The sequence below is a fragment of the Prionailurus viverrinus genome, chromosome C2 (assembly GCF_022837055.1).
Source record: "Prionailurus viverrinus isolate Anna chromosome C2, UM_Priviv_1.0, whole genome shotgun sequence".
Lineage (NCBI taxonomy): Eukaryota > Metazoa > Chordata > Mammalia > Carnivora > Felidae > Prionailurus > Prionailurus viverrinus.
This window is the reverse complement of record NC_062569.1, coordinates 93,852,423-93,875,072: the sequence shown is the minus strand read 5'-3', so window position 1 is coordinate 93,875,072 and position 22,650 is coordinate 93,852,423. Positions and strand designations below refer to the sequence as shown.

Below are 22,650 nucleotides of genomic sequence, written 5' to 3'. Positions count from 1 at the left end.
CCCAGGTGTTTTTCAAATTGCTGTTTCTGTGCTGTATCTCAGTGGATCTGTTTGTTATGCTGTCTTTTTAAGAGTAGGGACTCCGTTTCTTCTCACCCTGGGCTCTCCCAGAGCTGAGCCCATTGACTTTTTAACTTCCAGGTGCTAAACCCCATTGGTTTTAAGAACTCACAAAGCTGGGCTTCTCTGGCTTTCAAAGCTAAATGTTCTGGGGATTTGTCTTCCCAGTACATGGCCCCCGGGCCTGGGGTGCTTATTTATCTCTGTACCCACCTCATTCTTCCCTTTTGTGGATAGTTATGTGGGTCTATTTGGTTCCACTAAGTCTTTGCCTTCCTAGCCTCCTTGATGTGGCCTCTTCTCAACATATGTGTGGAGAGTCTGTTTTGCCAGTCTTTAGTGTTTTTCTGGTTATTTACACTGATGGGGGTGTCTTTAGTTGTATCTGTGGGATGAGGCGAGCCTAGGATCTTCCTACTCTGCTATCTCCCTGAAAGTTCTTGCTCTGCATTTTTAAATGTAATGATGATTAGGACGTGCCCCTGGTATTTAGCACACGAGATGGGTTTTGGGAGGTAGGCTGGCATGGACACTAAACATCCTGTGCTGTATCTGGCAGTCCCATACAAGAAATACTTTTTTGCCCAATAAGGCAGTAATATCACTTTAGTTGAGAAATACTGAGTCACTGCAGTAAGAGGAAAAAATTGAGGCATGAAGATTAGAAATAAGAAGCAAAACTATCTTTCTGCGCAGACAATGTACTCATTTAGAAAATCAAATGAAGTAACAAATTACCAGAACTAAGAACCTGATTTCAGTAAGGTAGCTGAATATAGAATCAACATGCAAAGATCAGTAGCTTTCCTATATATGAACAATATCTAAGTAGAAATATTGAAAATATCATACTCTTAATATTGACAAATAACAAAGTGCCTAGGAATATCATTTAACAAAAACATGTGCACAGTATTATGGAGAAAAATGTAAATTATTCCTTAAGCACATGAACAAAGATTTGATAAAAAGAGAGGCATACCATGTTTATAAATGGGGAGAGTCATGCTTAAATAGATAGGATTTCTCCCCTAAACATTTTATACCTTCAAGCAATTCTAAACCAAATCTGTAATCCCAGTATAGCTGTGCCTATGTAAATCAGCATCTTTCCTCTTTTCTTCCCAGAAATCATACAAAAGCAACAAGCACAACACAACTCCCACAAATTGCACTTTCAGTGATACTTAAAAAAAATCTGTGAACTACTACTAAGTATTTGTTAGGACTACAAAAAGCAACTGAGATTTGGCAGAAACAATGTGGGAGGAAGGAAGGAAGCATGGGCTGTGGGAGAGCACCAGGGGACTCTCAGAAGGCTTGAGCAAAATTATACTTCTGGAAGGCAAATTTGGCAATATTCAGAAAAATTTTAAATGATGATATTTTATGATCTAGCTGCTAGACTTTAGATCCTTTCTAAGAATCATAGAGAAATTTGCATATGGGCATAATGAGACCAGTACAAGGATGTTTGTTGCAGCGTTACTATGTGTAATCAAAAAATTAGAAGCAACTTAAAACATCACTTTTGAGAAGATAGCTTAAATTGTGGTAGAGTCCTACAGTGGAAGAATGCAGTTAGATCTCTGTGTATGACTAGCATCCCCAAAACAAAGTTGAGTAAAAAAGCAAGTGGCAGAATGATACAGTAAAATATCATGGATGTAAATATTAAATAAAAGATTATCGTGTCTCCCTCTCTCTCTCTGGCCCTCCCCCGTTCATGTTCTGTCTCTCTCTGTCTCAAAAATAAATAAATGTTAAAAAAAAAAGGGGGCGCCTGGGTGGCTCAGTCGGTTGAGCGTCCGACTTTGGCTCAGGTCATGATCTTGCGGTGCGTGAGTTCGAGACCCGCGTCGGGCTCTGTGCTGACAGCTCAGAGCCTGGAGCCTGTTTCAGATTCTGTGTCTCCCTCTCTCACTCTGGCCCTCCCCCGTTCATGTTCTGTCTCTCTCTGTCTCAAAAATAAATAAATGTTAAAAAAAATTAAAAAAAAATAAAAATAAAAGATTATCATATTGTTACTTATGTATAATTCATTTTCCCCCCAGCTTTCCTGAGATATAATTGACATATTGTGCAAGTTTAGGACACACCACATGACTTTATATACATATTTTTTGCAAAATGATTACCACAATAAGATTGGTTAACACACCTATTACCTCACATAGTACCATTGTTTTTTTAGTGTGTGTAAAACATTTAAGATCTACTCTCTTGGCAGCTTTCAAGTATATAATACATTATTGTTAACTATAGTCACCATGCTGTACATTAGATCTCCAGAACTTATTCATCAAATAACTGAAAGCTTGTACCCTTTGACCATTTTCACCCATTTCTCCCATGCCTCTTACCACTGGAAACCATCAGTCTATGCTCTGTTTCTAGGAATTTCAGTTTTGTTAGATTCCAGATATAAGTGAGATCATACCGTATTTGTGTTTTTCTGTCTAACTTATTTTACTTAGCATAATGCCCTCAAATTATCATTCATGTTGTTGCAAATGGCAGGATTTCCTTTTTTATGGCTGAGTTTTATATATTTTATATTACATATAAAATTGATAACATATTAATTTTATTCAATATATGTTTATTATATTTAATATGTTATATAGGAATTATATCATTTTTTATAACATTCATGTGTTAATGGACACTTAAGTTGTTTCCATGTCTTGGCATCTGTAAATGCTGCAGTGAATACGGAGGTGCAGATATCTCTTTGAGATAGTAATTTCATTTCCTTCAGATATATACTCAGAAGTGAATCATATGGTACCTATATTTCTAGCTTTTTCAGGAACCTCCATACTGTTTTTCATAGCGGCTGTATCAATTACATTCCTGCCAATAGTGTGCTAGGGTTCCCTTTTCTCCACATCCTTGTCAGCATTTGCTACCTCTTGTCTTTTTGAAAACAGCCATCCTAACAGATGTGAAAGGATATCTCATATTTTTCTTTTGTAATTCCCTGATGATTAGTGATGTTGGGCACCTTTCATGTACCTACTGGCCTTTTTTATATCTTCTTTGGAAAAATGGCTATTCATGTCATTTGTCCATTTTTTAGTTGCATTATTTTGTTCTTTGCTATTGATTTGTAGGAGTTCCTAATGTATTTAGGATATTAACTCCTTATCAGATATATGGTTTGAAAATATTTTCTCCCATTCCATAGTTTGCCTTTTCCTTTTGTTGCTCATTTCTTTTGCTGTGTAGAAGCCTTTTAGTTTGATGTAGTCCCATTTATTTATTTTTGCTTTTGTTGCTTGTACTTTTGGTGTCATATCCAAAAAATCATTGCCAAGACTAACATCAAGAAGATTCCTTCCTATGTTTTCTTCTAGGAGCTTTACATTTAAGTCTTTAATCCATTTCAAGTTAATTTTTGTGATTAGTGTAAGATAGGGGTTCAGTTTCACTCTTTTGCATGTGAATATCCTATTTTTCCATTACCATTTATTGAAGAGGGTATCTTTCCCCCAGTGAGTATTCTTGGCCTCCTTGTCAAATATTAGTAGACTATGTATGGGTTTATTTCTGGGCTCTTGATTCTTTTTGTGTCTATGTGTTTATTTTTATGCTAGTACTATACTGTTTTGATTACTGTAGTCTTGTAATATAGTTTGAAACCAGAAAGTATGCCTTCACCTTTTTCTTTCTCAAGGTTGCTTTGGCTCTTTGGGTTCTTTTATGGTTCCATAGGAATTTTAGGATTGTTTTTCTATTTCTGTGAAAAATGTCATTGGGATCCTTATTAGGGATTATATCAAATCTTTGGATGTCCTTGCATAGTATGACTATTTTAACAATATTAATTCTTCCAATCCATGAACATGGGATATTTTTCCATTTATTTTTGTCATCTTCAATTTCTTTCATTAGTGTTTTATAGTTCTTAGCATATAGATCTTTTACCTCCTTGGCTAAATTTATTCCTGTTATTTTTGTAAATGGGATTATGTTCTTTATTTCTTTTTCAGGTAGTTCATTGTTAGTATTTAAAATACAACTGATTTTTGTATGTTGATATTGTATTCTGCAACTTTACAGAATTCGTATGTCAGTCTAACCATTTTTGATAGTCTTTATAGTTTTCTATATCTAAGATTATGTTATCTGCAAATAGAGACCATTTTACTACTTCCTTTTTGATTTGGTTGGCTTTTATTTCTTTTTTGCCTGATTACTCTGGGTGGGACTTCCGGTACTATGTTGAATAGGAGTGATAAGAGTAGGCTCTTGTTTTGTTCCTGATCTTGGAGGAAAAGCTTTCAACCTCACTGTTGAAACCTCAACCTCACTGTTGAGTGTGATTAACTGTCGACTTGTCTGTACAGTTCATTTTTGTTTTATTTCTCTAATAGAGAGGAAGTATAGAGTAGTACATAAGACCACAAGGGTCAGATTGCTATGTTCAAATCCTGATTTCTGCCACTTACCAGCTGTAAGTTACTTTGATATTTCTTTGCATTTCAAAACATTGATTTGTCTAATATAGGGCATTCCAAGGTATGATTGTTCAGTAGTCACAGAATATTCTTCAAATACTCTCTAGCATGTTATGTGTAACTAAAATGTCTTCTGGCTGAGTAACTAACAAGAGGCAGTACAGGGGATAGATAACAAGCTGTGAAGCACAGTGTGAGGATGTTTCCCAATATCATTTCATCCTGTCTTAACCCTTGAATTTAAAAAGGATAGGAACTGAAAGGGAGTAAATTAAATACTGGAAGGTACATGAGTTTGTCCATGTGTTTCTAACTTGCTTTGCTTTACCATCCAGGTCGAGGGCTTCCAGCAGGACAAGCTGAAGTTGAGATGATAGAACGTGCCCGGGAGAAGCGTGCTTGGGAAGCCACTCTTCCCTGTCTGAGTGACACCTCCCAGTTTGAGAAGAGAAGGAGGATGATGAATGCAATGGAGAGGAAGGAATGGGCCCTCAGAGAGCAGGAGATTGAAAAGTAAGTTCTAGATTATCCAGACATCTGCACCTGCACTGGTGGAGTAACGTAAATACTTTTTATCTGTAGAGAATTTTCCCCAATATGTGGGTTTATAACAACCCTCCACCTGTAGAGATAGGAAATTGGGTTGCTGGTTCTTTCAGGAATAATAGCTCTATAATTTTCTCTCTAATAACATAAAAGTGTATAATGCCCTCTTTGTGTGTAAAGTGAAGCGTGGAACCCTTAACAGATTTGAACAATTCCTCAAAGCATCTGTGATTCTTCTCTTCCCGAAAAATCTAATTTAGACTATTTCAGAATCCCACTGCTTTCTGCAAATGTCTTTCAAACTGACTATTTTTATTTTTATTTTTTAACAGTTTTGTTGAGATACAGTTCACCTATCCTAGAGTTCACCATTTTAAAATGCACATTTTAGTCATCTTTACTATATTCACAGAGTTGTATCTCCATCATCACTATCTAATTTTATAACACTTTCCTCACTCCAAGAAAGAAACGTTAAAGAAACTCTAATCCATTAAAGAAACTTTCCATTTCCCCCTTCCACCATCCTTTATAAATATTCACCTACTTTCTGTATCTTTGTATTTGTCTTTACTGGAAATTTCATATACATAGAATCATGAAGTATATGGTCTTTTGTAACTGGTTATTTTCACATGTGTTAAAGGTATACCTGCCTTGTACCATATATTAGTTCTTTTTCCCTTTTTATTTATTTTTTTTCTTTTAATTCAAGCATATATTTGTTCCAATTATTTCTAACAATAGTAAACTAAAAAGAGATTTTGAGCATTTAAATTTTTCAGTAGTTTTTACTATTTTTTTTTAATTTATTTTTTTAATTTACATCCAAGTTAGTTAGCATATAGTGTAACAATGATTTCAGGAGTAGATTCCTTAATGCCCCTTACCCATTTAGCCCATCCCCCCTCCCACAATCCCTCCAATAACCCTCTGTTTGTTCTCCGTATTTAAGAGTCTCTTATGTTTTGTCCCCCTCCCTGTTTTTATATTATTTTTGCTTCCCTTCCCTTATGTTCATCTGTTTTGTATCTTAAAGTCCTCATATGGGTGAAGTCATATGATATTTGTCTTTCTCTGACTGACTGATTTCATTTAGCATAATACCCTCCAGTTCCATCCACATAGTTGCAAATGGCAAGATTTCATTCTTTTTGATTCCCGAGTAATCCATTATATATATATATATATATATATATATAAGCATATATATATATAAGCATATATATACATTATATATATAAAAGCATATATATATACGTTACATATATAAAAGCATATATATACGTTATATATATAACATATATATACATTATATATTATATATTATAATTATATATTATAATATATAATATATAATTATAATATATATTTTTATATTTTTATATATAATATATTATATATATTATATAATATAATTATAACATATAATTATATAAGTATATATTATAATATATTATATATTATATAATTATATATAAAATATTATATAATTATATTATAATATACATTATAATTATAATATTATAATTATATATTATAATTATAATATATATTGTATATTATATACATTATATATATGTGTGTATATATATATATATATACACACACACACATTTTATATATATATATACGTACACCACATCTTCTTTATCCATTCATCCATCAATGGACATTTGGGCTCTTTCCATACTTTGGCTATTGTTGGTAGTGCTGCTATAAACATTGGGGTGCATGTGTCCCTTTGAAACAGCATACTTGTATCCCTTGGATAAATGCCTAGTAGTGCAATTGCTGGGTCGTAGGGTAGTTCTAGTTTTAATTTTTGGGGGGAACCTCCATACTGTTTTCCAGAGTGACTGCACCAGTCAAACTGACCCTTTCTGTTCATTCCCGATGCCATTTTGCCTAGGCCTTGGCCCTCTTCATATCCATCAGCCTCCTAGCTAATACTGTCTCTTATTCCCTCTCGTACTGGATTCACAGTCAGGACATCTTGGGTTCTAGCTACAGCTAACAGGGGCATTTTCTACTTAAAAGACAAATTGTGGAATTCCTCAATTAGGAAATGAACTCATGGTGGATAAACAACAATATACAAAGGTACTTCTGGTTTTCAGTCATTTAACTAATGTATTTTCAGTAATGAGGCTGTCCTTGGAAGGTGTAGAAATGATGAAAACCCCCAAATTCCAGCTCCCCAGCAAGAAAGGAAAGGAAGGGAACTTATTGAGGTTGTTCTTTGTTCCAGGCTGCGCCGAGGCACTTTGTTACTCATAGCAATGCTACCATGGTCCCTGACAGTCTGCTTAGAGTTAAGAACCAGGAGAGTTAGACTCAACGTGGTTCTGAATTCAAAATATGTTTGTCTTTTTACAACACTTTCTATTAACCCTGAATCCAGACTGTGTGATGTTTTGGTAAAAGTTTGCAGCTAATGGAATGTAAAGTACTTTGGGGCAAAGTAGGTATCAGGTACCCAATCCTGTCTGTAGAAAATTAAATTTCGTGCTGCAATTTAGAGAGGTATATTCTTATCAGAAGGACATTAAAAACCTTTAAAATGTTTCTGGCTAGTTCTGTTTGGAGTGAGTGGAGATTTGGGAAAACTGAGAGAAGGTAGCCTCTGAGCTGGGTGTTGAAGGGTAAGAAGCCATCAGGTAGATGATAATATTAGTGATGATGATGATATTCGTAGAGCATGTTACATTTGTGGAGAGGTTACCACGTGCTGGAGCCATGTTTGTTCCAAGCCAGTAGTTCTCAAAGTGTGGTGCACAAACCAGCAGCATTAGCATTACCTGGGAACTTGTTAGAAATGCAGATTTTCAGGCCCCTCCCCAGTACTCCTCAGTAGGTATTTCTGACCTACTGAGTCAGGCCGTGGGCTCCAGGTAATCTGATGCATGTTTAGGTTTGGGAACCACTGTCCTGCCACATAGACATTAATTCATTTAATACTCACAACAACCTTATGGGATGGATAGATAGATACTATTACGCCCATTTTATGACTGAAGGAATTGAGGTAAGTGATGAACTTGAGAACCAAACCTTGGATTTCTAACTCCAGAGAGAAAGGTGACTATTGGTGTGTGGCTTATTTTTTAAAAAATACCCGTTTCTCCATTTTCATTTGTCACTACTTCCACACCCTCCCCTCTACGTTCACTTTGAGAAGCCCTGCCAGCATGACCTATTTGCTCTGTCTCTAGCCCTTTGATTTGAACATTCAGATTCCTCTGCTTAGGTGTCACTTTTTCCTTGTCAATGTGGCAAATCTTAATCTTTGTTTACCTTCAAGACTACAGAGTTAATGCCTCCTGTAAGGAAGCCTTCCCAACCTTCCCCACATCTACTGGGAATAGTGCTAAACATAGATGCTCTGTCATTTCTTCTCCCACAGTCTTTTCATTCTTCTGGTCTGGTATGTATCTCCTTGTCTTATAAAATGCTAGTTGATACGCCTGATCCAATAGAACAGTGCTTCTTGATAGAAGGTGTTTTATCTTGTTCATCATTGTTTGTTTCCTGCCTGGCATATGGTGAGCACTTAATAAATATTTGACAAATTAGTGGCTAAATGAATTAGTCTATGAATTTTTAAGTAAGAGTAAAATGTTCAAATTCTATTTTAGGAAGGAAAATCTTGACAGCTGTGTGGAACAAGATTGGAAGGAAGAGAGACTAGATTAGCAACTAGAGTCCAAGTTAGGAGAGGGTTGACAAAAACATGAGCTAGGGAATGGATGCGAGAAGTGCTTTAGAGGAGGAATCATTACAGGAGGGAAGAAGATATAAGAAACAGTAGATTTCTGGGGGAACAAAATGAGCAGGCGTTTTTGAGGTTGTCAGGGGATAGCTGGAAATTCAAGTAGACAGGAATTCTGGTTTAGAAATACCTGGGCTTGAGGTACAGATTTTGAAGTCATTTATACATGGTTATATACACATGAGCAAGGTAGCTCTGGGAGAACAAGGTGAAGACAAGGGGAAGGGAGGCAAAGATTGACTGAGTGTCTGTATATGCCAGACCCTGGCATTTTCACATTTATTCCTTAAGATAGCATGCTGCCTCATTTTCTCGTCACTCCTATTACTTAACCCTCTAGCCAATATCTGTCGACCTGGAACTGTGCATATACATTTTGTTGTTCATTTAGGCTCATCTGCCTTGAGAGCGCCCCCCCTTTTTTTCTTTTTTACCTGGCATACTTCTCTTTGCCTTTCAGAACTACACCCAGACATAGTCCTATTATAGAGAGACTTATTGTTGAGTTGCCTCCCCAAGCACCTAATCCATTTGTCACACTTTTGCCAGAGTGGTCTTTTTAAAATATGTGAATATGATACCAGCCCAAAGAGAAGATCCTGTTTATGGCAGGCGTTCCCTTTCTCTCTAGTAGAACATTCTGTTGGAGATACCACATACTTCTTTATGTTTGGTAATTTAAAGACTGCAGGAGATTCGCCTGGAAGTCCTAAAAGAGCTGCTGAAGAAGCGTGATGAGAATCAAAATGAAGTGAACATGAAGCATTTGAATGCCCAGTGGTCTAAACTGCAGGAAGCAAAGGAGGCAAAACTGGCACAGATTCAGCACAGACATGTATCAGGTAAAGGTGCAATATGAACAATGAAGAGAATGGGAAAGTTGGCTTTGCTTTGAATCTTTGACCAAACCTGATTTAGATAGAATTCTTATGAGTCCTAGTGTTATTAAATGAATAAAGGAAAAGAGTTACTTTCAAAAGTAGAAGACTGGAGGAAAATTTCTAAGAAAACCAAGTAGTAATGTTCTAACAGGTAGTCAAGTTACTGACATTATTTGCACGCGCACGCGTGTGTGTGTGTGTGTGTGTGTGTGTGAGAGAGAGAGGGAGAGAGAGGGAGAGTAGGGGATGGGCTTCTCATATTCATGGGTTGAGTTCCCAGAGAGCCCAATTTCTCAACCTTTTTATAAATTATTTCCCTTAAATGAGACATGTAGACATATTTTCTCCTGCTTGCCCCCTCCCATGAAATTTTAAGACCATGGATATACTGTATATCTGTTTATGTATTATATCTGTACATATAAAAGAAGTAGTCAGTGGATGATTAAGAATGACTATATAAAAAATTTTTAAGGACTATATAAAAACTAAATTAAAATTAAAAAAATTTAACTTATTAGGATTTAGCTTTATAGCTTTATTTGCTTAGTAACTTTTAATATAATTTACTTATAAAATTGTAATGTATCAATTATATATGCAAATTATCAATTTAATGTATAATAACAGAATGTAATTACAACTTAAAAAATCAAATTTGTTATTTTTCTAGCAAAAGTAAAACAGTTATAAAAATTAATTCCATAAAATTATTTTTAGTGAACTTTAACTTTTAACTAGATGCTAGGTATACATGTTCAACAGTTGGTTTTTTTTTTTTTTTCAGCACTTCACAATACTAACAATGGGTTGAGTAGCTTTTTTTTTTTTTTTTTTTCTCCCCCTGTCCCTCTCTTCCTGCCCTTTGGGATCACCTCCCAAATAAACTGCTTGCACAACTGCTTTTGTCTCATGCTCTGCCTTTGGGGGAACCCTGGCTAAGACGGAACTCAAATGTCACTTCCTCAGGGAGGCCTTCAAGGACCCCACTCCCTCCCATCATAAGTGAGGCACCTATTATCTGCTCTCACTTATATGCCCCTGAACTTGCCGTGTGTGTGTGTGTGTGTGTGTGTGTGTGTGTGTGTGTGAAAATAACTTTTAACTAGCTTCGAGGTATGTAGTTAGACATTGTCAACATTTTTTCTTTTCAGTACTTGGTATAACTAATGATGAGTTGACTAACTTTTGTAGGTAAATAATAAAATGTTAACTATTTTTATTTAATTCTAAAACCCCAAGTTATACACAGAAGCACTGAGGACCAAACATAAACACCCACAAGTCAGCAGTGGTGCATGCAGCTGCCTCTTGCAACAAGACTTTGTAGTCCCACAGTATGACTTTCCATGCATTGAGAGCACACAGCATAGAGCCTTCAAACCGGCTGGCTCTGTGACAGGACTGAAAGAGAAGGAGCCGGTGGAGGTAGCAAGCATGACTCCTTAGATGAATGAACTCTGAATGTGCACGGCTCAGCCTTTTCCCTCTGACTGCCAAACACTTCTAGAGCTCTAAGCTGGGATATATTGTGCTTTATTCTATTGTTAACCAAGATGGTCAGATTACTGAAGAACCTGTAGTCTCCCTCCCTTGCAATTATTCTCCTAGGAGAAAATAATTCTCCAAATCTCCCCTGAACATATATTTTTCAGTTACTTTGAGTTTCGTTTGTAAGCCTGGAAGACTTTTGCCGAATACACCTTCTTACCTCAGAGCTTGGAATGCAGTTATTCAATTTTTTTTAAGTTTTTTAATGTTTATTTATTTTTGAGAGAGAGAAAGAGCAAGTGAGCAAGGGGCAGAGAGAGGAAGACACAGAATCCGAAGCAGGTTCTAGGCTCTGAGCTATCAGAACAGAGCCCAATGCAGGGCTCAAACCCACGAACCAGGAGATCATGACCTGAGCCAAAGTCGGACGCTCAACCAACTGAGCCACCGAGGTGCCCCAGTTATAAAAGATTTTTGACGAGTACCCATTGAGGACACTAATTGCCTCAACTTCTGTCACTCCCGCTTGTCTCATGAGGATCTGGTCCACACAGAGGACTAACCTCTGTTTTTAGTGTTATATTCTGTCTGCAGTGAGTGGTCTTCATGACTGCACAGTTCAGTAGTTTCTCTGTGAACAAAAACAAAACTGGCCTATTATTATGCATTTGTTTAGAACTATATTTTGGAGATAGTCACAGAGGTATGTTTTATTCTAGCAATCAGGAAACTTGTGGGAAAGGGAAAGAATATAGAAGGGAAGTTGGAGAGAAGAAATATCATCAAGGATTATTCTGACTATGCATCCCAGGTCTATGGGCCTTTGTCTCGCCTTGGTCGTTTCCCTGATAACAACTCAGAGGACTTTGTAGTAAAAAACCACTATCTCAACACCTATGAAGGTAAGATGTTTACATGATAACAAGTCCAGTATAAGAGGAGTATTAGATTAAAGTACTAGAAGAGAAAGAAGTATTGGATTAAAGGCTAAACAACAAGTAAAAATATTTTCAAGAAATAGCAATGAACACATTCAATATTATTAATATGAGTTCATACAAACCAATAAAAACTGCTAAGACTCAAATAAATGGATATACTATATTACAGTGTATCAATGCTTAACTACTAAACATTTAAACTTGTTCAGTGTCACTAATAAAGTTATACAAAAATGAAACTGAAAAAGCTTTTATATCAGATTTTCAAAGCAAACAAGAAATATATCACGAAATCAGCCCTTTAAGAAGTGCTAGAAAACTAGTGGGCAAGGAAATGGATAACCAGGGGATAAATTCATAGAGCTGTACCTCTTACAAAGTCCAAGAGAAGCTTATTTAGATTATTTAAATTTTAGTTGACAAGTTGAAGCATCATGTATATGGCCAAGATCATGAGTTGATGGTCACACTCTTGAACTTGTGTCTCTGGCTGATCATCTCCAGAGCAGAATAAGATAAATTTGTGTACATCTACTTTAGAATGATGATCCCATGTATCATATGACCATTAATTTTCTCTTGATTATTATCGTAGAATTTACTACATTTTTGTAGGGAAATATTGTATTAGAATGGATTCTCATTTTACAATCTTAAGTCACTGAGAACATGAGTTAATTATGCAGAAATTTGCTTTACGTTTTGGGTCCACTCCAATTATGTGGGCTCTACCTCATCAATAATTCTAAATGAAACCACTTGGCAAATAGCTCCTAAAGCTAACAATACGCTTTCAAAATGGTACATTTAATCACCAAATACTAAAAAACATGTACTTCTTTCCTGTAGGATTAGTTGAACTTGAGTCATGTCTCCCAGATTTTGTGACACAACCCCGAATCAGACCTCCAAAGCCAAAAGTCACTACCACGAAAGCTGGTTTTCTCAAGAGGGCAGCAAGAATGGAACATGAGTTGGCAGAGGTTCATAAGGTATAGTAATCCTTATTCATAGACAAGATGCTTCTAGTGGGACTTTTGCAGTGAAATACTATACCTCCAAAATTGCAATGTCCAGTAGTTCTCAACGGATAACTCTACATTTTTTCTCCTCCCTAGATTTTTCTCTTCTGGAAGTTGCCTTTGCTATGCTGAATGAATATGCTTCTTTTCCTCATTTCAAACTGTAGGAAAATCTCTTGGAGGTTGTTCTCCAATTTCTTGGTGGAAGTCATGTTACTTCCTAAAAGTGGTTCTGACTTTGGATCTCCATAATATCTGAGACTACGTTGAGGCATAGCAAGTTTCTAGTGTTAGGAATTACTGCTGGTTTTAATAGTGTACTAGGCCTCATTTTCTCCCTCTTAGATTTGTTACCAGGGTAACAGGGAGTCACATTCAAGGCCTCTCTGATCTAGTTTAAAGCTCAACTAAATGAGAAAGTGCAATGGTTGTCCCCATGAAACAAGTACAGAGGAGCCACCAGCTGTGCTTCCCATTTGTTAATTGGACTGTAGGTGTATAGACTCTAGAATTCGTGGTTTATGATAGTGCTGCTCAGTCTTTAGCAGGCATCAGAATCACCCAGAGGGCTTGTTAAAACACGTGTTGCTGGGCCCAACCCCAAAGTTTCTGATTGAGTAGGTCAGAAGTGGGGCTGGAGTATTTGCATTTGTTACAAGTTTCCAGGTAATGCTGATCTGTAGGAACTACACTGAGACTCTCTGGTCCACGACATAATCTCCCCACTGGTCCACGTATGTTTGTTTGTTCAGTTGGTTTTGGTAGTGGAATAAGAATCCATGGGAGCCCATACTCACTATAAAAATTAGGACCTTAACAGTAATTCATGTGTATTTATGTGGTTCTTCCCACCTCATCCCCCTGTCTCCATTTACCCATTTGAACTCTGCATTCATTATTCTCTCACTTTCTGTAAGATGTGTTAGTAGATACTTTTTGTTAGGGTGTGGAAGTTCTCTTCTGTTCCTAATTTACTGAAGCTTTTAATCATGTGTTCATGTTGTATTTTATCACATGTTTCAGCTGTATCTATTGAGATAATTATATATTTTTCTTTTTAAAATTATTATTATAATAAGGAACATTTATAGTTGCTTTTTTTTTTTTAACAAACATTAATCTATCCTTACATACTGGGGTTGAGCCTAACCTGGTCAAGGTATTTTATCTTACTTTTAATACATTGTTGGATTTGATTTACTAGTTTATTTTTCAGAATTTTGATTCTATATCTGTGAGTGAAATGGCCTTACTTTTCTTTCTCATTTTGATTCTGTACAGTATTGGTGTCAGAGTTATACAGGTCTTCTTAAATGACTGCAGAATATTCCTTCTTCTCTACTTTTGAAAAGAGTTTAAGCTTAAGATGATCTGTTTCTTCAGTTTGGTAGAATTATTATCTGAGATGTTACCTTCATGGGAAAGCTTTCACCACTCCTTCATTTCCATACTACTTACAGATCTTTCTGCATTGTTTTGGTAAATTACATTCTTTACAAGGTCCATTTCACCTAACTTTTCAAATTTTTTGGCATACGTTGATAGTATTATTTTATAATCTTCTTAGCATTTGTTTTATCTATAACCGTGCCTACTTTTTCAGTCATAATATTATTTATTTGTGCTTTAACTCTTTTTTCTTATTCAGCTTTACTGGAAGCTTAATAATTTTCTTGGTATTGTTCTTCCAAGGAATGAACCTCCAAATTTGTTGATTTTCTTTACTATAGATATTTTATCAATTGTATTAGCTCCTATTCATATTATGTCTTTCTCTCTTGTTTCTTTTTGCTTTGTAGTTCTTTTCCTAACTTAAAGTAGGCATGTAGCTCATTAATTTTCAGGCACTCATCAATTTTATAAAGTATTTAAAGCTAAACATTTCCTTCAAAACACTGATTTTGGTATATTTCATTAGTTTTGATATGAAGTGTTTATTAGTATCTAACTTATTAAAAACATCTGTTATGGTTTTTGCTCCTGTGAGTATTTAAGTTTTTAAATTTCCAAATATACAGGAATCTTAACTCGTTTTTGAAGTAAATTCTAACTCATTTGCTCTATGGTCAGGAATCCCTATTCTTTGAAATTTAGTGAGGCTTGTCTTGTGAACTAGTATATGAGTTTACATATAAAATAATCTAAGTCCACCTTGAAGTAATATTATCACTTTCCATGTAGAGCATTTCCCTTATAGCAGATTATTCCCAGTTCCTCCCTACAGTCCCTGTGGCATTGCTCTCGTTCATTTCACAGATCCATAGGCTATAATCACCCAATACATTTTTACTGTCATTGCTTTAACAGTTATATTTTGGATCAATTAAAAATAAGAAAAAATAGTTCAATTTACCTTCATGTATTCTTTCTGTGCCACTGTTCCTTTCTTTATAGAAATGCAAGTTTCAAACCAATGTCATTTTTCTCCTGCCTGGAGAACTTGTTTTACCATTTATTACAGGACAGGTCTCCTGGCAATGAACTCCTTCAGTTTTTTGTCTGTCTCAAGAAGTCTTCGTTTCTCTTTTATGATTTTTTTTTTTTAGATATAATTCAATACCATAAAATTCACCCTTTTAAAATATACAATTCAATTGTTTTTAGTATGCTCACAAGATTGTTCAACCATAATCATTATCTAATTCCAGAACATTCTTATTATCCCAAAAGAACCCCTTGTCGATTAGCAGTCACTCCCAATTACCCTCTTCCCCATAGCCCCTGGCAACCACTAATCTTTCAATTTATGGATTTGCCTATTCTGGACATTTTATATAAATGAAATCACACAATGTATGGCCTTTTGTGTCTGGTTTCTTTAACTTAGCATAATGTTTTCAAAGTTCATCCATGTTGTAGTAGGTCTCAGTACCTCATTACTTTCTGTGACTATATGATATTCCATTGTGTGGATGTGTTACAATTTGTTTATCTGCTCATCAGTTGATAGAAATTTGAGTTGTTTCTCCTTTTTATCTAAGCAATGCTGCTGTGCACATTTGTGTACAGATTTTTGAGTGACATAAGTTTTTCAATTCTCTTGGCTCTAGATCTAGGAATGGAGTTACTGGATCACATAGTAACTATGTTTTACTTTTTGAGGAACTGCCAGACTGTTTCAGAAGTGGTTGCACTGTTTTACATCCCTACCAGGAATGTATAAGGATTCTGATTTCTCCATATCTTTGCCATCACTTGTGACTGCCCATCTTTTTATTATAGCCATCCTAGTGTGTGTGAGGTGGTATATCACTGTGGTTTCAATTTGCTTTTGTCTAATGATTAATGAAATTTAGCATCTTTCATGTGCCTTTCATTTGTATATCTTTTTTTGAGAAATGTCTGTTCAGATTCCTTGCTCATTTTTTAATTGGGTTGTCTTTTAATTGTTTATTATAGACATTACTTTTAATGTCTATTGTTGAGGTATAGGAGTTCTGTATATATTCTGAGGCCTACCCTTATCAGATAAATGATTTGCAGATTTTCCTCCTATTCTGTGGGATGTCTTTTTACTTTCTTGATAGTATCCTTTGAAGCAGTTAAGTATAAAATTGTGATCTTTTCACTTTTGGATAATGATTTCACTGAGTATAGAATTCTAGGTTGGTGGGGTTTCCTCCCCCCAACACTTCAAAGACTTCACTCCATTCTCTTCTTGCATGGATGGTTTCTGACTAGAATTCCACTATAATTTTTATCTTTGTTTTTCAGTAGCTAAGGTGTTTTTTCCTCTGGCTTCTTTCAGATTTCTTTCTTTGTCTTTGGTTTTCTCTAATTTAAATACTATATGCCTGTGGTGTTTGTGTGTGCATGTGCGTGTGTGTGTGTGTGTGTGTGTGTGTGTGTGTGTGTTTAAGGTAGGTGTCTTTCATGGCGTTTTTTTAAGCTTTCTGGATCTGTAGGTTGGTGTTTGTCATTAATTTAGCAAAGTTTCCAGCCATTATCATTCCAAATATTTATTCTGCATTCTCCTTCTTCTCTATCTCACATTCCAGTTGCACACATTACTCCTTTTGATATTGTCTCACAGTTCTTGGATGTTTTGTTGTATTTATTTGTTTGTTTCTCTTTGCATTTCAGGTTGAGGAGTTTTTATTGACCTATCTTTAAATTCCTGGATTCTTTTTTTTTTTTTAAGCTATGTGGAGTTTACTGATGAGCCATTGATGGCATTCTTCATTTCTGTTATAGTGTTTTGATTTCTATCCTTTCCTTTTGATTCTTAGAGTTTCTGTCTCTATTTACATTACTCATCTATTCTTGCATGTCATCTACCTTTTCCATTAGAGCCTTTATCATAATATTGATCATTGTTATCTTAAATTTTCTGTCTGATAATTCCAACATTTATGTCCTATCTGAATCTGGTTCTGACGATTGCTTTCTCTCTTTAGACTGTGTTTTTGTGGGGTTTTTTTTCCCCTTTCCTTTGGAATACCTTTTAATGTTTTTGATAGCCTGACATCCGTTATCAAGCAATAGGAACTGAAGTAAATAGGCATAATGTGGGACTTATTCTAATCTGGCTAGACATTGGGCTGTGTTTAATGTTTGCTGTAGCTGATGGGGTCATAGGATTCACATTATTTTATTGTCCTTGTTTTTATATGTCCTTTTGGATTTGGGATGAGATGCCATTGTATGGAGTCTGTTAGTTTAGAATATTGGTTTGAACTGAAGAGAATCACTACATATCAGGTTTATGTCCAGACAGTGTATCTGCTTTTAGTCTTATGGCTAACATTATTTTGAGAATTCAGAATCATAGAAACATGAAGGTACAGGTGGTATAAGGTTTAAAAAATACTTTATGGGCTATGTCACAGTAATCATGGAAGAAAAATATCTAGAATGGCATAAAAGAATTTCCACAGTACAATATTTTCAGGCTATTCTTGGTAGTAATTTAGGTTGGAATATATTTTTGAAGATTTGTCAAATTACTTACATCTTAAAGTAGGTTAAAAGAGTGTAACAATCAGTTCTTTCTTTCATTTATGAAAACTATGGATTAAACTCAGTTGCCTAGCCAGTTTGTCTTTTAAGCAGGTTAAAATGTATTGTTTGCTAAGAGCATTTCCTTGATATTCTCATATTCATTCATGTTCCTTTCTCTCTCCCTGGGAACTTTATTTTTCAAGACAATGAGGACCTTTAGGTCATAGCTGAGTCATAGCAAGTTCGCCCCCCTAAAATTAAAAGATACCAAATGCATGACACCACAGTTATGTGTGATCATGGGCTGATTAGTCATTAGTCCATCGAGATGTCCCATTTGAGAGAATTGAAGGATTGGATTCAAGGATTTTATGGTCCTGAAGTAAGAACCAGATGCCAGGTATAGTTCCGTTATAGAAACCCCCACATTAAGATGGGCCCGGAGCGAGAAGAGGTACACGTTCAGGCAAGGGTTGCTGGTTTCTCGAGGCCAGGTGATCAAGCTCTCTTGGATAGTTGAGGTCCATAAGAGATTGTCCTAGAATAAGATGGATGCACGATTAAGCACTATAATGTCTTATGTAATATATATAAACTACTGTACATGCTTAATATTCATGGGGACTAGCAATTAATGCACAATATACATAGTATGCCTTATGTAATATATATAAACTACTGTACATGCTTAATATTCATGGGGACTAGCAATTAATGCACGATATACATAGTATGCCTTATGTAATGTATATAAACTACTGTACATGCTTAATATTCATGGGGACTAGCAATTAATGCACGATATACATAGTATGCCTTATGTAATATATATAAACTACTGTACATGTTTAATATTCATGGGGACTAGCAATTAATGCACGATATACATAGTATGCCTTATGTAATATATATAAACTACTGTACATGCTTAATATTCATGGGGACTAGCGATAAGACTGAGATTGAAGAAATTCTCAAATATTTGTTAGTTTTATTATACTTTTGATTGGACTTCTTGACCAAACATTTTTAATTGTAAAAATCCAATTGCTTTTTTTCAAAATTTAAGTGATTTTTTTCTTTCTTTTCTCTCATATTTAGAATTTATTTATTGACTGGGAAAAATATCCACATAGTTAAAAACTCAGGAGTTCTATGAGAGTATTAAATGTAAACCTTCTATCCCTGTCTCCCAGCTATGTGGTTCCAAGTATCTTTTTAAACTTTTTTTTATACAAATGTTAGTATATAATACACATGGTTTTGTCTGTGCTTTTATTATTTAATATATCTTGGAGATCATCCCATAATTATGTTACATTATTTTTTGCATGATATATCATTGCTTAAATGTGCCATATTTTAACCAATCCCTTCTTGTTATTTATATTGTCTCAAGTTTTTTGTATTAAAAGTAATACTGCATTGAGTAATCTTGTTTGCATATAATTTGGTACATGTGTGAACATATCTAGAAGAAAATTCTTAGACATGGAATTGCTAGCCCACAATATGCCTGCATTTATAGTTTTGATGTATATTGACAAATTTCTTGCATAAATGATGTACTAATTGCTGCAGTGTATGTGAGTGCCTGTTTTCCCAGATCGATACCAACATATTATGAATGACTGGTTTTAAAGTGGTTTCATGTGGTGCTATTTAGGGCCTATCACTGAAGAGATGCCTGTGTTTAGAATTATTATTTTTTTGATTGCTGTTGCTTTTATTGATTCAGTAGTTGTGGTTATTGTAAAGCTGCTATATATTAGAGCTGTTATATATATTTTGTGTCAGTTTTATTTTGTAGAAACTCAGAGGTTCTATTACAACCACAGTAATTTCATATGGTTTCAAATTTTACTCAATTTGCATATTTTTACTAATTTCAAGTTTTGGCTTTGTGCTTGTTTTATCACTTCTGTATGTTTTCTGTGGGAAAACTAATGTAAAAATTATGTGGTGAAAATGTGATTCTATTATTTTATTCTTGAGAGACAGAGACAGCATGTGAGTTGGGCAGCGAGAGGGGCAGCGAGAGGGAGACACAGAATCCAAAGCAGGCTCCAGGCTCTGAGCTGTCAGCAGAGAGCCCGACGCAGGTCTTGAACTCACAAGCTGTGAGATCATGACCTGAGCTGAAGTCGGATGCTTAACCAACTGAGCCACCCAGGAGCCCCAGAAAAATGTGATTCTAAAGTATGATTTTTAAATGATGGAGATTAGAATTTTTGATACTTTTAAGTTAAAAGTATCCCCTCCTGTGCCTGAATATAGAACCAGTGAACAAAATCCTATGTTACATATAATTTGGGGGACTTTTGGTGATCAAAAGTAAAACAAATAAAATGTATGTTGAAATCAGAACACACACACTGTTTCACAAGGAAACAAGTTCATTTTCAAGAATCATGATGTGCAGGCCTTCACTGCCAAAGGAAAGCTCCTCACTTTGAGACAGTTGCCCTTGAATGCTCCTCAATTCCCCTATAACAACAAAACATCAAATATTTCCATCATTTATGGCACAGGGAAATTTTCTATTGCCCAGGCACTTATTCTAAACAGATAATAGGCTCTTATGAAAGAATAGGAGTTGGGGTTTTGTTTGCATACATACGAGAGAACCTTTTAAAATCTCAAAAAAAATGATTTAAGTCCTCCAAATCTTTGATTAAAATGGATAAACCTAGAATATGTGCCATGTTTATCCAGTGGTTAGTTGATCTTTAGGAATATCATAACATCTCTTGGGTCACAGAAGCACCTGGGTTTGGACTTTCTCAAACTGTCCAAGCATAACCATAGAGAAGATAATTTTTGATTGATCTTCAGAACTGTGGCCTAGATCTGGTAGTGGAAGAAAATGCAAAGGTAAAGAATGACACTACTTGGTGTTATTATTCTAGGCAATATTGGATAAGAAGAATAAAGTTCTTGAACCAAAGAAACTTCTGCGCTTTCTTCAAAGAAAGTCACTACCTCAACCTCGCCTTCCAACTCCAACTTTGGAAATGAGTTCCAATGTAAGTTTGAAACTTGATTTGAAATGCTAAATTCAGTATTGCTGTGTGTTCTTAGATACTTTGAGTTAAAAAACAAACCTAATTTAACAGGGTCACCTTCTCAAGATATGACTTATATGGCATTTATTCTTATGATTCAAACATCAAACACACACGAATAAGCACAACAAAATCTTTCCAAGAAAAATAGGCATCAGAAGGTAATCCTCATGTATGTCAAATAAAAAAAGAAGATTGAATGATGATCAGTTACTATAACCATCTTGCCCACATGGGGAGGTGGCTGATGACAGCTGGTGTCAGAGAGGAGTGAAGTGCCAAAGATGTCATGAGGACAGGTTGGCTTCTGAGGTAGGACTGGCTCAAAGAGGTCACCTTGACCAGAGTCATACGTCACCTTCATAGATCTCCAAACTCTGTTTGGGTGAGGTACCAGAGTCAGTCAGGATTTAGGACTGACTCAGACTAGACAGCCCCCACCTCCAAGAAACTGCTAGAGATGCCACAATCCAAACGTCCTGCTTGACCGAAGGATAACTGCCTGGTAGATGGGGGCATTCCTCTTAGCAGGTCAGCCCATCATCTCCCAGGATAGAGCAGTTCTCACAAGAAGCCAGATTGTACTGAGAAGGTTGTCAGAGGGAGGAGAGTTGACAGGAGATCTCATTAGGGCTTCTGATGGGTCACCTGCGTGGAGGGACTGCCAGGATGTGCTTCTGGACATCCCCTTTGCTAGACTTTATGCCAATCACTGCCTGTGGTTAACACATTGTCTTTCACATGTGTGAAAGACATGCTTTCTTTTGCATTTAGAGGCACCTTAATTAGATTTGCAGACTCTGCTTTCTGCTTTTGACACAGTTATTTAAGGTGATTTTTGTAGATGGCTATTCTTGTCCATTCTGATTTTACCAGCTTATCTAAATTCTTGTGAGAAACACCTTACTCTAGACTCTGACACAAACTAGCTTTATTCCTTGTCTACTCTTGATCAAACATGAAAAAACTATTACAAAAGGGATGGTGTAAGCAATACTTGTTGCTTCAAGAAAGATTTTGCTGGAAAGGAGTATAGAAAAACGAAAATGGCTTAAATTGTAGGGATAGCATGAATTTTTTGCTGTTGAAATTATTTGTAATGATGTCATCATTATAAAAGAATGAATTTTAACAATCCAGTAGCATTTAAAATACTATATGTTCAATGAGAGTATAGACCTCATTTATTTCTCTTTAAGTCTCTGGCATCTAGCACAGTCCCTTTTGCTTGATCTGAGTCTTCAAAAAATATTTCGTGCTGACTGCTGCTCTTCTCAAGCTGCTTGGTTCTCACTTTGTTCTTTTAGGAAGAAGAAGATATAGAGATGGCTGTGATCTACCTTCAAAAGTTACTCCGGGGAAGAGTTGTTCAGAACACGGTGTGTAGGGTCCAACCACTGGTCCTGTGCTTCTCCTTTGAGGATGGATTTATAGAACGCATATGTGCTTGGTTCCTTGTGGTGAATTC

At 35.7% G+C, this 22,650-nt stretch overlaps 1 protein-coding gene across 3 annotated transcripts in view; it reads left to right on the top strand.

Annotated features, from left to right (window-relative positions):
- The window catches only part of CFAP91 (cilia and flagella associated protein 91), an 81,418-nt gene that overhangs the window by 33,957 nt on the left and 24,811 nt on the right, over window positions 1–22,650 (top strand). For all 3 annotated transcript variants that reach the window (XM_047876490.1, XM_047876488.1, XM_047876489.1), the window contains 6 exons: window positions 4,859–5,036; window positions 9,526–9,683; window positions 11,933–12,115; window positions 13,004–13,146; window positions 21,027–21,143; window positions 22,490–22,561. In XM_047876490.1, coding sequence (XP_047732446.1) covers window positions 4,859–5,036; window positions 9,526–9,683; window positions 11,933–12,115; window positions 13,004–13,146; window positions 21,027–21,143; window positions 22,490–22,561 — 851 coding nt within the window. The remainder of the gene's footprint in view (window positions 1–4,858; window positions 5,037–9,525; window positions 9,684–11,932; window positions 12,116–13,003; window positions 13,147–21,026; window positions 21,144–22,489; window positions 22,562–22,650) is intronic.